The sequence below is a fragment of the Oncorhynchus masou genome, chromosome 24, assembly GCF_036934945.1.
Source record: "Oncorhynchus masou masou isolate Uvic2021 chromosome 24, UVic_Omas_1.1, whole genome shotgun sequence".
NCBI classification, from domain to species: domain Eukaryota; kingdom Metazoa; phylum Chordata; class Actinopteri; order Salmoniformes; family Salmonidae; genus Oncorhynchus; species Oncorhynchus masou.
Window position 1 is genome coordinate 2,020,147 of NC_088235.1, and position 18,573 is coordinate 2,038,719.

The 18,573-nt window shown below is 49.3% G+C and overlaps 1 protein-coding gene across 1 annotated transcript in view; it reads left to right on the forward strand.

Moving 5' to 3' along the window:
- Nucleotides 1-18,573, forward strand: part of LOC135513359 (ryanodine receptor 2-like) — a 382,179-nt gene that overhangs the window by 221,143 nt on the left and 142,463 nt on the right. Inside the window, 3 exon segments of the mRNA XM_064936287.1 lie at nt 3,808-3,842; nt 3,845-3,937; nt 4,573-4,700. Coding sequence (XP_064792359.1) covers nt 3,808-3,842; nt 3,845-3,937; nt 4,573-4,700 — 256 coding nt within the window.

Below are 18,573 nucleotides of genomic sequence, written 5' to 3' on the forward strand. Positions count from 1 at the left end.
CCATTAATCCTGCTGGATAATCTGTTGAATACGGTGTCATAACAAAACCTCTGTAACAACCGACAACATGAAGTAGCTCGACAAGGTTCGCGCGCTAGCTACACTGACAGCTGTCAGTGAACAACAAAATGTTAATGTTTATCAACGCCACATGGAAATTCCCACACCCAATTGGTGAATATACAATACCAGTCAGAAGTTTGGACACACCTACTGATTCCAGGGGTTTTCTTCATATTTACTCTTTACTGGTTGAAAGAGTGTGCAAAGCTGTCATCGAAGCAAAGGGTGGCTGCTTTAAAGAATCTGAAATATATTTTGATTTGTTTAAATAAGGATCCACCCCTTTTTTTTCAATTTTCTCCTAAAATGACATACTCAAATCTAACTGCCTGTAGCTCAGGACCCAAATCTAGCTGCCTGTAGCTCAGGACCTAAAATGACATACCCAAATCTAGCTGCCTGTAGCTCAGGACCTAAAATGACATACCCACATCTAACTGCCTGTAGCTCAGGACCTAAAATGACATACCCAAATCTAACTGCCTGTAGCTCAGGACCTAAAATGACATACCCATATCTAACTGCCTGTAGCTCAGGACCTAAAATAACATACTCAAATCTAGCTGCCTGTAGCTCAGGACCTAAAATGACATACCCAAATCTAGCTGCCTGTAGCTCAGGACCTAAAATAACATACCCAAATCTAACTGCCTGTAGCTCAGGACCTAAAATGACATACCCAAATCTAGCTGCCTGTAGCTCAGGACCTAAAATGACATACCCAAATCTAACTGCCTGTAGCTCAGGACCTGAAGCACGGATATGCATATTCTTGGTACCATTTGAAAGGAAACACTTTGAAGTTTGTGGAAATGTGAAACACATTAGATCTGGTAAAAGATAATACAAATAAGTAAAAACAACTGTTTTTTTTTTGCATCATCATCATCATCTTTGAAATGCAAGAGAAAGGCCATAATGTATTTTTCCAGCACAGGTACAATTTAGATGTTGGCCACTAGATGGCAGCAGTGTATGTGCAAAGGTTTAGACTGATCCAATGAACCATTATATTTCTGTTCAAAATTTTGTATCAAGACTGCCCAAATGTGCCTAATTGGTTTATTCATACATTTTCAAGTTCATAACTGTGCACTCTCCTCAAACAATAGCATGGTATTTGTTCACTGTAATAGCTACTGGAAATTGGAAAGTGCAGTTAGATTAACAAGAATTTAAGCTTCACCGATATCAGATATGTCTATGTCCTGGGAAATGTTCTTGTTTCTTACAACCTCATGCTAATCACATTAGCCTACGTTAGCTCCACCTCATGTCTAATCACATTAGCCTACGTTAGCTCAACCTCATGTCTAATCACATTAGCCAACGTTAGCTCAACCTCATGTGTAATCACATTAGCCAACGTTAGCTCAACCTCATGTCTAATCACATTAGCCTACGTTAGCTCCACCTCATGTCTAATCACATTAGCCTACGTTAGCTCAACCTCATGTCTAATCACATTAGCCTACGTTAGCTCAACCTCATGTCTAATCACATTAGCCTACGTTAGCTCAACCTCATGTCTAATCACATTAGCCTACGTTAGCTCCACCTCATGTCTAATCACATTAGCCAACGTTAGCTCAACCTCATGTCTAATCACATTAGCCTACGTTAGCTCCACCTCATGTCTAATCACATTAGCCTACGTTAGCTCAACCTCATATCTAATCACATTAGCCAACGTTAGCTCAACCTCATGTCTAATCACATTAGCCTACGTTAGCTCAACCTCATGTCTAATCACATTAGCCTACGTTAGCTCCACCTCATGTCTAATCACATTAGCCAACGTTAGCTCAACCTCATGTCTAATCACATTAGCCTACGTTAGCTCCACCTCATGTCTAATCACATTAGCCTACGTTAGCTCAACCTCATATCTAATCACATTAGCCAACGTTAGCTCAACCTCATGTCTAATCACATTAGCCTACGTTAGCTCAACCTCATGTCTAATCACATTAGCCTACGTTAGCTCCACCTCATGTCTAATCACATTAGCCTACGTTAGCTCAACCTCATGTCTAATCACATTAGCCTATGTTAGCTCAACCTCATGTCTAATCACATTAGCCTACGCTAGCTCAACCTCATGTCTAATCACATTAGCCAACGTTAGCTCCACCTCATGTCTAATCACATTAGCCTACGTTAGCTCAACCTCATGTCTAATCACATTAGCCTACGTTAGCTCCACCTCATGTCTAATCACATTAGCCTACGTTAGCTCAACCTCATGTCTAATCACATTAGCCTACGTTAGCTCCACCTCATGTCTAATCACATTAGCCTACGTTAGCTCCACCTCATGTCTAATCACATTAGCCTACGTTAGCTCAACCTCATGGTTAATCACATTAGCCTACGTTAGCTCCACCGTGGACGGGACACTGATCCTGCAGTTTTAACACTTTTTTGGTTACTACATGATTCCATATGTGTTATAACATAGTTTGATGCCTTATTCTGTCTTATTCTACAATGTAGAAGATGGTAAAAATAAAGATAAACCCTGGAATGAGGAGGTGTGTCCAAACTGTTGACTGGTACTGTTCATCATTCTTCTGAGGTGGAACCTAAATATGCATTTCCTCTCTTGAACAGGAAATTGCATCAAAATAGTGGTGGCTACTTCCTCTGAGGTGTTACTTTAAGGTCCTCCATTTAGAATTGAGTGAAAAACACTTCAAATGCTTTACTCCTCTGGCTCCGAATGACCGATCTGTACAACACTTGATATATGGTATCCATGGACCAAGATCTCACAAATGATGTTTTTTCCAGGCTAGCATGTCAAACAACATGGTCACTACTGACCAATAAACATTCACGTGACATGTATTCACGACTTGAAATATGCTGAGGTCATTTTTAATGTTTTTTCAAAATCCCTACTTTGATTGACAATGGAAGTATGATAAATCATGACAATCTAAAAGTGTCCTGTCTAGAACCTTCTACAGACTATGTTGACACCACATTTCATACATTTACAACGACCATCATTTGTTCTGTGGCTCATTTTAATATTGCATTAAGTCTAGTAAAAGATGTGACTGGGTTAGTTAAACCAGTTATTCTGGAGAAGGAGTGTCTTCCTGAACATGAGCTGTCCCTCACTTTTCCTCTTCCTCCTTCCTCCCCCTCCCTCCTCCCCTTCCTCCTCTTCCTCCCCTACCTCCTCCTCCCCTTCCTCCTTCCTCCTCCTCCTCCCCTTCCTCCTTCCTCCTCCTCCTCCTGCCCCTTCCTCCTCTTCCTCCTTCCTCCACCTACCCCCTCCTCATCTTCCTCCTTCCTCCCCTACCTCCTCTTCCTCCTTCCTCCCCTACCTCCTCTTCCTCCTTCCTCCCCTACCTCCTCTTCCTCCTTCCTCCCCTACCTCCTCTTCCTCCTTCCTCCCCCTACCTCCCCCCTCCTCCTCTTCCTTCTTCCTCCCCCTCCCTCCTCCTCTTCCTCCTTCCTCCCCTACCTCCTCTTCCTCCTTCCTCCCCTACCTCCTCTTCCTCCTTCCTCCCCCTACCTCCCCCTCCTCCTCTTCCTTCTTCCTCCCCCTCCCTCCTCCTCTTCCTCCTTCCTCCCCTACCTCCTCTTCCTCCTTCCTCCCCTACCTCCTCTTCCTCCTTCCTCCCCCTACCTCCCCCTCCTCTTCCTTCTTCCTCCCCCTCCCTCCTCCTCTTCCTCCCCCTCCCTCCTCCTCTTCCTCCCTCCTCCCCCTCCCTCCACTTCCTCCTGCAGGCAGCGTCCAGCCCTAGGTGAATGTCTTGCAGCGTTCTCGGGGCGTTCCCTGTGGCCTTCCTGGAACCAGAGCTCAACCAGTTCAACAACTACTCCATCTACATTACCAAGGGCTCCCGGGACAGAACAGGTACTGTTGCAAACTGTCCTTCAGGTGTTTTAGAATCAACGACAGGATCGGTTTGGATGGAGAGATAGAGAGAAGCTTGGCATAAATGTTGCAAACTGATTTGAGGAATGACTGCATACATTCTTTATGTCTCCTTTTATCTCTCTGTCTCTTACTCCCTCTCTCCCTCCACCCTCTCTCCCCCTCCACCCTCTCTCTTTCTTTCTTTATCTCTCTCTGCCTCCCTTTTCCTCCCTCTCTCTATTTCCCTCTCTCTCTCTCTCCCTCCACCCTCTTTATCTCTCTCTACCTCTCTTTTCCTTATCTCTATTTCCCTCTCTCTCTCTCCCTCCAATCTCTCTCTCTCCCTCTCCCCTATCTCTCTCCCTCCACCCTCTCTCTCCCTCCTCCCTCTCTCCATTTCCCTCTCTCTCCCTTCACCCTATCTCTCTCTCCCTCCACCTCTCTCTCTCTCTCCCCTCCACCCTCTCTCTCTCTCTCCCTCCACCCTCCACCCTCTCTCTCCCTCCTCCCTCTCTCCATTCACCTCTCTCTCTCTCACTCCACCCTATCTCCCTCCACTCTCCACCCTCTATCTCCCTCCTCCCTCTCTCCATTTCCCTCTCTCTCTCCTCTCTTCCTTGCTGCTTCCCCAGCTCTAGATCTGCCCTTCCAGGTCGGAGAGATGTGTCCAGACATCCCGTCCCTGGAGAAGTCTCTGGAGGAGATCATGGATCTTGCTGAGTCCGGCCTGCACTACACGCAGATGCCTCACGTTATGGAGGTAGATACTGGTTTATTACCAGGAGACTGGTGGTTTATTACCAGGAGACTGGTGGTTTATTACCAGGAGACTGGTGGTTTATTAACAGGAGACTGGTGGTTTATTAACAGGAGACTGGTGGTTTATTACCAGGAGACTGGTGGTTTATTACCAGGAGACTGGTGGTTTATTAACAGGAGACTGGTGGTTTATTAACAGGAGACTGGTGGTTTATTACCAGGAGACTGGTTTATTAACAGGAGACTGGTGGTTTATTACCAGGAGACTGGTGGTTTATTAACAGGAGACTGGTGGTTTATTAACAGGAGACTGGTGGTTTATTAACAGGAGACTGGTGGTTTATTAACAGGAGACTGGTTTATTACCAGGAGACTGGTGGTTTATTACCAGGAGACTGGTGGTTTATTACCAGGAGACTGGTGGTTTATTACCAGGAGACTGGTGGTTTATTAACAGGAGACTGGTGGTTTATTACCAGGAGACTGGTGGTTTATTAACAGGAGTCTGGTGGTTTATTAACAGGAGTCTGGTGGTTTATTACCAGGAGACTGGTTTATTAACAGGAGACTGGTGGTTTATTAACAGGAGACTGGTGGTTTATTAACAGGAGACTGGTGGTTTATTACCAGGAGACTGGTGGTTTATTAACAGGAGACTGGTGGTTTATTAACAGGAGACTGGTGGTTTATTACCAGGAGACTGGTGGTTTATTAACAGGAGACTGGTGGTTTATTAACAGGAGACTGGTGGTTTATTAACAGGAGACTGGTGGTTTATTACCAGGAGACTGGTGGTTTATTACCAGGAGACTGGTGGTTTATTAACAGGAGTCTGGTGGTTTATTAACAGGAGACTGGTGGTTTATTACCAGGAGACTGGTGGTTTATTAACAGGAGACTGGTGGTTTATTACCAGGAGACTGGTTTATTACCAGGAGACTGGTTTATTACCAGGAGACTGGTGGTTTATTACCAGGAGACTGGTGGTTTATTAACAGGAGACTGGTGGTTTATTACCAGGAGACTGGTGGTTTATTAACAGGAGACTGGTGGTTTATTAACAGGAGACTGGTGGTTTATTAACAGGAGACTGGTGGTTTATTAACAGGAGACTGGTGGTTTATTAACAGGAGACTGGTGGTTTATTAACAGGAGACTGGTGGTTTATTACCAGGAGACTGGTGGTTTATTACCAGGAGACTGGTGGTTTATTACCAGGAGACTGGTGGTTTATTACCAGGAGACTGGTGGTTTATTACCAGGAGACTGGTGGTTTATTACCAGGAGACTGGTGGTTTATTACCAGGAGACTGGTGGTTTATTACCATACTGCCAACCCCCAGGGCTTACCATGCCCATACTGCCGACCCCCAGGGCTTACCATGCCCATACTGCCAACCCCCAGGGCTTACCATGCCCATACTGCCGACTGCCAGGGCTTACCATGCCCATACTGCCAACCCCCAGGTCTTACCATGCCCATACTGCCAACTCCCAGGGCTTACCATGCCCATACTGCCAACTCCCAGGGCTTACCATGCCCATACTGCCAACCATGCCCATACTGCCAACCCCCAGGGCTTACCATGCCCATACTGCCGACCCCCAGTGCTTACCATGTCCATACTGCCGACCCCCAGGGCTTACCATGCCCATACTGCCGACCCCCAGGGCTTACCATGCCCATACTGTCGACCCCCAGGTCTTACCATGCCCATACTGCCAACCCCCAGGGCTTACCATGCCCATACTTCCAACCCCCAGGGCTTACCATGCCCATACTGCCAACCCCAGGGCTTACCATGCCCATACTGCCAACCCCCAGGGCTTACCATGCCCATACTGCCAACCCCCAGGGCTTACCATGCCCATACTGCCGACCCCCAGGGCTTACCATGCCCATACTGTCGACCCCCAGGTCTTACCATGCCCATACTGCCAACCCACAGGGCTTACCATGCCCATACATGCCAACCCCCAGGTCTTACCATGCCCATACTGCCAACTCCCAGGGCTTACCATGCCCATACTGCCAACTCCCAGGGCTTACCATGCCCATACTGCCAACCATGCCCATACTGCCAACCCCCAGGGCTTACCATGCCCATACTGCCGACCCCCAGTGCTTACCATGTCCATACTGCCGTCCCCCAGGGCTTACCATGCCCATACTGCCGACCCCAGGGCTTACCATGCCCATACTGTCGACCCCCAGGTCTTACCATGCCCATACTGCCAACCCCCAGGGCTTACCATGCCCATACTTCCAACCCCCAGGGCTTACCATGCCCATACTGCCAACCCCCAGGGCTTACCATGCCCATAATGCCAAAACTCAGGGCTTACCATGCCCATACTGCCAACTCCCAGGGCTTACCATGCCCATCTTGCCAACCCCCAGGTCTTACCATGCCCATACTGCCAACCCCCAGGTCTTACCATGCCCATACTGCCAACCCCCAGGTCTTACCATGCCCATACTGCCAACTCCCAGGGCTTGCCATGCCAATAATGCCAACTCCAAGGTCTTACCATGCCCATACTGCCAACCCCCAGGTCTTACCATGCCCATACTGCCAACCCCCAGGTCTTACCATGCCCATACTGCCAACCCCCAGGGTTTACCATGCCCATACTGCCGAACCCCAGGTCTTACCATGCCCATACTGCCGACCCCCATGTCTTACCATGCCCATACTGCCAACTCCCAGGGCTTACCATGCCCATACTGCCAACCCCCAGGGCTTACCATGCCCATACTGCCGACCCCCAGGGCTTACCATGCCCATACTGTTGACCCCCAGGTCTTACCATGCCCATACTGCCAACCCACAGGGCTTACCATGCCCATACATGCCAACCCCCAGGGCTTACCATGCCCATACTGCCGACCCCCAGGGCTTACCATGCCCATACTGCAAACCCCAGGGCTTACCATGCCCATACTGCCCGACCCCCAGGGCTTACCATGCCCATACTGCCAACTCCCAGGTCTTACCATGCCCATACTGCCAACCCCCAGGGTTTACCATGCCCATACTGCCGAACCCCAGGTCTTACCATGCCCATACTGCCGACCCCCATGTCTTACCATGCCCATACTGCCAACTCCCAGGGCTTACCATGCCCATACTGCCAACTCCCAGGGCTTACCATGCCCATACTGCCAACCCCCAGGGCTTACCATGCCCATACTGCCGACCCCCAGGGCTTACCATGCCCATACTGTCGACCCCCAGGTCTTACCATGCCCATACTGCCAACCCACAGGGCTTACCATGCCCATACATGCCAACCCCCAGGTCTTACCATGCCCATACTGCCAACTCCCAGGGCTTACCATGCCCATACTGCCAACTCCCAGGGCTTACCATGCCCATACTGCCAACCATGCCCATACTGCCAACCCCAGGGCTTACCATGCCCATACTGCCGACCCCCAGTGCTTACCATGTCCATACTGCCGACCCCCAGGGCTTACCATGCCCATACTGCCGACCCCCAGGGCTTACCATGCCCATACTGTCGACCCCCAGGTCTTACCATGCCCATACTGCCAACCCCCAGGGCTTACCATGCCCATACTTCCAACCCCCAGGGCTTACCATGCCCATACTGCCAACCCCCAGGGCTTACCATGCCCATAATGCCAAAACTCAGGGCTTACCATGCCCATACTGCCAACTCCCAGGGCTTACCATGCCCATCTTGCCAACCCCCAGGTCTTACCATGCCCATACTGCCAACCCCCAGGTCTTACCATGCCCATACTGCCAACCTCCAGGTCTTACCATGCCCATACTGCCAACTCCCAGGGCTTGCCATGCCAATACTGCCAACTCCAAGGTCTTACCATGCCCATACTGCCAACCCCAGGTCTTACCATGCCCATACTGCCAACCCCCAGGTCTTACCATGCCCATACTGCCAACCCCCAGGGTTTACCATGCCCATACTGCCGAACCCCAGGTCTTACCATGCCCATACTGCCGACCCCCATGTCTTACCATGCCCATACTGCCAACTCCCAGGGCTTACCATGCCCATACTGCCAACTCCCAGGGCTTACCATGCCCATACTGCCAACCCCCAGGGCTTACCATGCCCATACTGCCGACCCCCAGGGCTTACCATGCCCATACTGTCGACCCCCAGGTCTTACCATGCCCATACTGCCAACCCACAGGGCTTACCATGCCCATACATGCCAACCCCCAGGTCTTACCATGCCCATACTGCCAACTCCCAGGGCTTACCATGCCCATACTGCCAACTCCCAGGGCTTACCATGCCCATACTGCCAACCATGCCCATACTGCCAACCCCCAGGGCTTACCATGCCCATACTGCCGACCCCCAGTGCTTACCATGTCCATACTGCCGACCCCCAGGGCTTACCATGCCCATACTGCCGACCCCCAGGGCTTACCATGCCCATACTGTCGACCCCCAGGTCTTACCATGCCCATACTGCCAACCCCCAGTGCTTACCATGCCCATACTTCCAACCCCCAGGGCTTACCATGCCCATACTGCCAACCCCCAGGGCTTACCATGCCCATAATGCCAAAACTCAGGGCTTACCATGCCCATACTGCCAACTCCCAGGGCTTACCATGCCCATCTTGCCAACCCCCAGGTCTTACCATGCCCATACTGCCAACCCCCAGGTCTTACCATGCCCATACTGCCAACCTCCAGGTCTTACCATGCCCATACTGCCAACTCCCAGGGCTTGCCATGCCAATACTGCCAACTCCAAGGTCTTACCATGCCCATACTGCCAACCCCCAGGTCTTACCATGCCCATACTGCCAACCCCCAGGTCTTACCATGCCCATACTGCCAACCCCCAGGGTTTACCATGCCCATACTGCCGAACCCCAGGTCTTACCATGCCCATACTGCCGACCCCCATGTCTTACCATGCCCATACTGCCAACTCCCAGGGCTTACCATGCCCATACTGCCAACTCCCAGGGCTTACCATGCCCATACTGCCAACCCCCAGGGCTTACCATGCCCATACTGCCGACCCCCAGGGCTTACCATGCCCATACTGTCGACCCCCAGGTCTTACCATGCCCATACTGCCAACCCACAGGGCTTACCATGCCCATACATGCCAACCCCCAGGGCTTACCATGCCCATACTGCCGACCCCCAGGGCTTACCATGCCCATACTGCAAACCCCAGGGCTTACCATGCCCATACTGCCCGACCCCCAGGGCTTACCATGCCCATACTGCCAACCCCAGGTCTTACCATGCCCATACTGCCAACCCCCAGGGTTTACCATGCCCATACTGCCGAACCCCAGGTCTTACCATGCCCATACTGCCGACCCCCATGTCTTACCATGCCCATACTGCCAACTCCCAGGGCTTACCATGCCCATACTGCCAACTCCCAGGGCTTACCATGCCCATACTGCCAACCCCAGGGCTTACCATGCCCATACTGCCGACCCCCAGGGCTTACCATGCCCATACTGTCGACCCCCAGGTCTTACCATGCCCATACTGCCAACCCACAGGGCTTACCATGCCCATACATGCCAACCCCCAGGGCTTACCATGCCCATACTGCCGACCCCCAGGGCTTACCATGCCCATACTGCAAACCCCAGGGCTTACCATGCCCATACTGTCCGACCCCCAGGGCTTACCATGCCCATACTGCCAACCCCCAGGTCTTACCATGCCCATACTGCCAAAACCCAGGGCTTGCCATGCCAATACTGCCGACCCACAGGTCTTACCATGCCCATACTGCCAACCCCCAGATCTTATCATGCCCATACTGCCCAACCCCCAGGGCTTACCATGCCCATACTGCCAACCCCCAGGTCTTACCATGCCCATACTGCCAACCCCCAGGGATTACCATGCCCATACCTCTGACCCTCTATATGGTACAGGGATACCTGGGAAAAAGGAGCGTGGTCCTCGGTGAGCCACCATTCTGCCAGTTCCACACACACACATAATACATCAATTCACAGGTTCTTCATCCCTTATTTTGATAGTGAATTCATAATCACCTTATCAGAGGTCATATTTCATAACAACAGGTTCTAAATGGAGCAAAACAATAAATATAGCACACATAAAGAAAATGGCTGTTTGACAACGACCTACCAGCCCCTGATTGTGTTCTGTTGGGGACACGAAACCATTACCACTAACCACTAGATGGAGCCAAAGGTCAATATATTGTCTGTAAGGGTCCATTAATGATGCAAAGAATGTACCAATTGTCCCAATTCTATATAAGTGTTCCAAGGAACGTCAGAGTGTGTGTGTGGGGGCCTGCAGCCTTGTGTCAACAGTCACAAGGCTGCAGGGCCAGAGGGATTACCAGGACGTGTGCTATGGGCATGCGTTGACCAACTGGCAGGTGTCTTCACTGACATTTTCAACATGTCCCCGATTGAGTCATTAATACCAACATGTTTCAAGCAGACCACCGTAGTCCCTGTGCCCAAGACCACAAAGGCAACCTGCCTAAATGACTACAGATCCGTTTCACTCACGTACCTAGCAGCACAGCGTTCAACACCATCGTACCCTCAAAGCTGATCACCAAGCTAAGGAACCTGGGACTAAACGCCTCCCTCTGCAACTGGATCCTAGACTTCCTGACAGGCCGCCACCAGGTGGTGAGGGTAGGTAGCAACACATCTGCCACGTTGATCCTCAATACTGGAGCTCCCCATGGGTGCGAGCTCAGTCCCCTCCTGTACTCCCTGTTCACCCACAACTGCACGGCCAGGCACAACTCCAACACCATCATTAAGGTTGTTGACAACACAACAGTGGTAGGCCTGATCACCAACAGCGACGAGATAGCCTATAGGGAGGAGGTCAGAGACCTGGCCAGGTGGTGCCAGAATAACAACCTATCCCCCAACGTAACCAAGACTAAGGTTATGATTGTGGACTACAGGAAAAGGAAGACCGAGCATGTCCCCATTCTCATCGGCGGGGCTGTAGTGGAGCAGGTTGAGAGCTTCAAATTCCTTGGTGTCCACATCAACAACAAACTAGATTGTACCAATACAGTTGTGAAGAGGGCACGACAAAGCCTATTCCCACTCAGGATATGCACAACTTGGTGATGAAGTGTCCCTGAACATATGCACAGGTTGGTGATGAAGTGTCCCTGAAGATATGCACCACCATCTGGTTGTCCTCTAGGTCTTTTCCCAGATGGCCATATATCACAACCTTCTGTATCCAGCTCTGGAACGCTCACCTGGTGGAAACATCGCTGGAAACTTCAGTATCTGCCATGAAGACAACGGGCTCTTGGTGGAATCTGGGCAAAGCACCAATGAGACTGTTTGTCAAGTCTGGGCCCTGTAGAAGCCCTGTAGAAGCTGAGTCTTCAGTGATGTCTCTTGATAGGTGGCCCTGTAGTCTGGGCCCTGTAGAAGCTGAGTCTTCAGTGATGTCTCTTGATAGGTGGCCCTGTAGTCTGGGCCCTGTAGAAGCTGAGTATTCAGTGATGTCTCGTGATAGGTGGCCCTGTAGTCTGGGCCCTGTAGAAGCTGAGTATTCAGTGATGTCTCGTGATAGGTGGCCCTGTAGTCTGGGCCCTGTAGAAGCTGAGTATTCAGTGATGTCTCTTGATAGGTGGCCCTGTAGTCTGGGTCCTGTAGAACAAATTTATACAGCAATTTATATATGAGGATGACCAAGAATGCAACAAAATGGAAAAGACTAACTGGCAATGTGAAGAAAGACGGGTCAGGTGAAGGTAGCATGGCGGCTAACGAAAACGCCCCACATCCACCCAAAGCTGTGGCGAGGAAGACTCCGACGATGAAACTCCCAAAAATGGGCCCAGAAACTTCACGCTAAACTCGACGCAATGAACAATACCATTTAACACCCTTGAACAAAACTCTGAAACCTTTCTTTGACAGGATGGTGGAGCAGAGAAATAGAAACTCTAGTCGCTGTGAGGAAGGAGCAACACTCTAGTCACTGTGAGGAAGGAGCAGCACTCTAGTCACTGTGAGGGAGGAGCAGCACTCTAGTCACTGTGAGGAAGGAGCAACACTCTAGTCACTGTGAGGGAGGAGCAGCACTCTAGTCACTGTGAGGATGGAGCAACACTCTAGTCACTGTGAGGAAGGAGCAACACTCTAGTCACTGTGAGGAAGGAGCAGCACTCACTGAGGAAGGAGCAGCACTCTAGTCACTGTGAGGAAGGAGCAGCACTCTAGTCACTGTGAGGAAGGAGCAGCACTCTAGTCACTGTGAGGAAGGAGCAGCACTCTCGTCACTGTGAGGAAGGAGCAGCACTCTAGTCACTGTGAGGGAGGAGCAGCACTCTAGTCACTGTGAGGGAGGAGCAGCACTCTAGTCACTGTGAGGAAGGAGCAGCACTCTAGTCGCTGTGAGGGAGGAGCAGCACTCTAGTCACTGTGAGGAAGGAGCAGCACTCTAGTCACTGTGAGGAAGGAGCAGCACTCTAGTCACTGGGAGGAAGGAGCATCACTCTAGTCACTGTGAGGGAGGAGCAGCACTCTAGTCACTGTGAGGAAGGAGCAGCACTCTAGTCACTGGGAGGAAGGAGCAGCACTCTAGTCACTGTGAGGAAGGAGCAGCACTCTAGTCACTGTGAGGAAGGAGCAGCACTCTAGTCGCTGTGAGGAAGGAGCAGCACTCTAGTCACTGTGAGGAAGGAGCAACACTCTAGTCACTGTGAGGAAGGCGCAGCACTCTAGTCACTGAGGAAGGACCTGCTAGTCACTGTGAGGAAGGAGCAGCACTCTAGTCACTGTGAGGAAGGAGCTGCTAGTCACTGTGAGGAAGGAGCAACACTCTAGTCACTGTGAGGAAGGAGCAACACTCTAGTCACTGTGAGGAAGGAGCAACACTCTAGTCGCTGTGAGGAAGGAGCAGCACTCTAGTCGCTGTGAGGAAGGAGCAACACTCTAGTCACTGGGAGGAAGGAGCAACACTCTAGTCACTGTGAGGAAGGAGCAACACTCTAGTCACTGTGAGGAAGGAGCAGCACTCACTGAGGAAGGAGCAGCACTCTAGTCGCTGTGAGGAAGGAGCAACACTCTAGTCACTGGGAGGAAGGAGCAACACTCTAGTCACTGGGAGGAAGGAGCAACACTCTAGTCACTGTGAGGACGGAGCAGCACTCTAGTCACTGGGAGGAAGGAGCAGCACTTGTAGCTGGTAGCCTAGTGGTTTGAGCACTGGGCCAGTAACCAAAAGGTTTCTGGATCGAATCCCGAGCTGACAAGGTAAAAATATGTCGCTCTGCCCCTGAGCGAGGTAGTCAACCCACTGTTCCCAGGGCCCTGAAGACGTGGGTGTTGATTACGGCAGCTCCCCTGCACCTCTTTGATTCAGAGGGGTTGGGTTAAATGCAAAAGACACGTTTTCAGTTGAATGCATTCAGTTGTACAACTGACTAGGTATCCCCCCTTTCCCTAATACAACTGTGACATGGTTATTATAATGGGCAGTTTTGTCCTGACTGTGTACACCACAGGAGGCTGCTGAGGAAAGGCATCAAACGCCTGGAAACCATGGAAACCAGGTGTTTGATGTGTTTGATACCGTTCCACTGACTCCGCCACAGTCATTACCACGAGCCCGTCCTCCCCTAATTAGGGTGTCACCAACCTCCTGTGGTGTGCACAACATACCTTCACAGACAGGCTACAGGAAGGGGGTGTTCATTTGCATCCTGTTCTGATTGGTAGACCAGTTCACCATGTTAATGACAGTCTGTTCTGATTGGTAGACCAGTTGGTCATGTTAATGACAGTCTGTTCTGACTGGTAGACCAGTCCACCATGTTAATGACAGTCTGTTCTGATTGGTAGACCAGTTCACCATGTTAATGACAGTCTGTTCTGACTGGTAGACCAGTTCACCATGTTAATGACAGTCTATTCTGACTGGTAGACCAGTTGGTCATGTTAATGACAGTCTGTTCTGACTGGTAGACCAGTTCACCATGTTAATGACAGTCTGTTCTGACTGGTAGACCAGTTCACCATGTTAATGACAGTCTGTTCTGACTGGTAGACCAGTTCACCATGTTAATGACAGTCTATTCTGACTGGTAGACCAGTTCACCATGTTAATGACAGTCTGTTCTGTCTGGTAGACCAGTTCACCATGTTAATGACAGTCTGTTCTGTCTGGTAGACCAGTTGGTCATGTTAATGACAGTCTGTTCTGACTGGTAGACCAGTCCACCATGTTAATGACAGTCTGTTCTGTCTGGTAGACCAGTCCACCATGTTAATGACAGTCTGTTCTGTCTGGTAGACCAGTTCACCATGTTAATGACAGTCTGTTCTGTCTGGTAGACCAGTTCACCATGTTAATGACAGTCTGTTCTGATTGGTAGACCAGTTGGTCATGTTAATGACAGTCTGTTCTGACTGGTAGACCAGTTCACCATGTTAATGACAGTCTGTTCTGACTGGTAGACCAGTTCACCATGTTAATGACAGTCTGTTCTGACTGGTAGACCAGTCCACCATGTTAATGACAGTCTGTTCTGACTGGTAGACCAGTTGGTCATGTTAATGACAGTCTGTTCTGACTGGTAGACCAGTTGGTCATGTTAATGACAGTCTGTTCTGACTGGTAGACCAGTTGGTCATGTTAATGACAGTCTGTTCTGATTGGTAGACCAGTTCACCATGTTAATGACAGTCTGTTCTGATTGGTAGACCAGTTCACCATGTTAATGACAGTCTGTTCTGTCTGGTAGACCAGTCCACCATGTTAATGACAGTCTGTTCTGACTGGTAGACCAGTTCACCATGTTAATGACAGTCTGTTCTGACTGGTAGACCAGTTCACCATGTTAATGACAGTCTGTTCTGACTGGTAGACCAGTCCACCATGTTAATGACAGTCTGGTAGACCAGTTCACCATGTTAATGACAGTCTGTTCTGACTGGTAGACCAGTCCACCATGTTAATGACAGTCTGTTCTGTCTGGTAGACCAGTTCACCATGTTAATGACAGTCTGTTCTGATTGGTAGACCAGTCCACCATGTTAATGACAGTCTGTTCTGATTGGTAGACCAGTTCACCATGTTAATGACAGTCTGTTCTGACTGGTAGACCAGTTCACCATGTTAATGACAGTCTGTTCTGACTGGTAGACCAGTTGGTCATGTTAATGACAGTCTGTTCTGACTGGTAGACCAGTTCACCATGTTAATGACAGTCTGTTCTGTCTGGTAGACCAGTTGGTCATGTTAATGACAGTCTGTTCTGATTGGTAGACCAGTTCACCATGTTAATGACAGTCTGTTCTGACTGGTAGACCAGTTCACCATGTTAATGACAGTCTGTTCTGACTGGTAGACCAGTTCACCATGTTAATGACAGTCTGTTCTGACTGGTAGACCAGTTCACCATGTTAATGACAGTCTGTTCTGTCTGGTAGACCAGTTCACCATGTTAATGACAGTCTGTTCTGACTGGTAGACCAGTTCACCATGTTAATGACAGTCTGTTCTGATTGGTAGACCAGTTCACCATGTTAATGACAGTCTGTTCTGTCTGGTAGACCAGTTGGTCATGTTAATGACAGTCTGTTCTGACTGGTAGACCAGTTCACCATGTTAATGACAGTCTGTTCTGACTGGTAGACCAGTCCACCATGTTAATGACAGTCTGTTCTGACTGGTAGACCAGTTCACCATGTTAATGACAGTCTGTTCTGACTGGTAGACCAGTTCACCATGTTAATGACAGTCTGTTCTGACTGGTAGACCAGTCCACCATGTTAATGACAGTCTGTTCTGTCTGGTAGACCAGTCCACCATGTTAATGACAGTCTGTTCTGACTGGTAGACCAGTTCACCATGTTAATGACAGTCTGTTCTGACTGGTAGACCAGTTGGTCATGTTAATGACAGTCTGTTCTGACTGGTAGACCAGTCCACCATGTTAATGACAGTCTGTTCTGACTGGTAGACCAGTTGGTCATGTTAATGACAGTCTGTTCTGACTGGTAGACTAGTTCACCATGTTAATGACAGTCTGTTCTGTCTGGTAGACCAGTTGGTCATGTTAATGACAGTCTGTTCTGACTGGTAGACCAGTCCACCATGTTAATGACAGTCTGTTCTGACTGGTAGACCAGTTGGTCATGTTAATGACAGTCTGTTCTGACTGGTAGACCAGTTCACCATGTTAATGACAGTCTGTTCTGTCTGGTAGACCAGTCCACCATGTTAATGACAGTCTGTTCTGTCTGGTAGACCAGTTCACCATGTTAATGACAGTCTGTTCTGACTGGTAGACCAGTTGGTCATGTTAATGACAGTCTGTTCTGACTGGTAGACCAGTTCACCATGTTAATGACAGTCTGTTCTGTCTGGTAGACCAGTCCACCATGTTAATGACAGTCTGTTCTGACTGGTAGACCAGTTCACCATGTTAATGACAGTCTGTTCTGACTGGTAGACCAGTTCACCATGTTAATGACAGTCTGTTCTGACTGGTAGACCAGTTGGTCATGTTAATGACAGTCTGTTCTGACTGGTAGACCAGTTCACCATGTTAATGACAGTCTGTTCTGTCTGGTAGACCAGTTGGTCATGTTAATGACAGTCTGTTCTGACTGGTAGACCAGTCCACCATGTTAATGACAGTCTGTTCTGTCTGGTAGACCAGTCCACCATGTTAATGACAGTCTGTTCTGTCTGGTAGACCAGTCCACCATGTTAATGACAGTCTGTTCTGACTGGTAGACCAGTTCACCATGTTAATGACAGTCTGTTCTGTCTGGTAGACCAGTCCACCATGTTAATGACAGTCTGTTCTGTCTGGTAGACCAGTCCACCATGTTAATGACAGTCTGTTCTGACTGGTAGACCAGTTCACCATGTTAATGACAGTCTGTTCTGACTGGTAGACCAGTTCACCATGTTAATGACAGTCTGTTCTGACTGGTAGACCAGTCCACCATGTTAATGACAGTCTGTTCTGACTGGTAGACCAGTTCACCATGTTAATGACAGTCTGTTCTGACTGGTAGACCAGTTCACCATGTTAATGACAGTCTGTTCTGACTGGTAGACCAGTTCACCATGTTAATGACAGTCTGTTCTGACTGGTAGACCAGTCCACCATGTTAATGACAGTCTGTTCTGACTGGTAGACCAGTTGGTCATGTTAATGACAGTCTGTTCTGACTGGTAGACCAGTTCACCATGTTAATGACAGTCTGTTCTGACTGGTAGACCAGTTCACCATGTTAATGACAGTCTGTTCTGACTGGTAGACCAGTCCACCATGTTAATGACAGTCTGTTCTGACTGGTAGACCAGTTGGTCATGTTAATGACAGTCTGTTCTGACTGGTAGACCAGTTCACCATGTTAATGACAGTCTGTTCTGTCTGGTAGACCAGTTCACCATGTTAATGACAGTCTGTTCTGACTGGTAGACCAGTTCACCATGTTAATGACAGTCTGCTCTGACTGGTAGACCAGTTGGTCATGTTAATGACAGTCTGTTCTGACTGGTAGACCAGTTCACCATGTTAATGACAGTCTGTTCTGACTGGTAGCATCAGGATGGTAGATGTGTGGTAGCATCAGGATGGTAGATGTGTGGTAGCATCAGGATGGTAGATGTGTGGTAGCATCAGGATGGTAGATGTGTAATAGCATCAGGATGGTAGATGTGTGGTAGCATCAGGATGGTAGATGTGTGGTAGCATCAGGATGGTAGATGTGCGATAGCATCAGGATGGTAGATGTGTGATGGTAGATGTGTGGTAGCATCAGGATGGTAGATGTGTTGTAGCATCAGGATGGTAGATGTGTTGTAGCATCAGGATGATAGATGTGTGGTAGCATCAG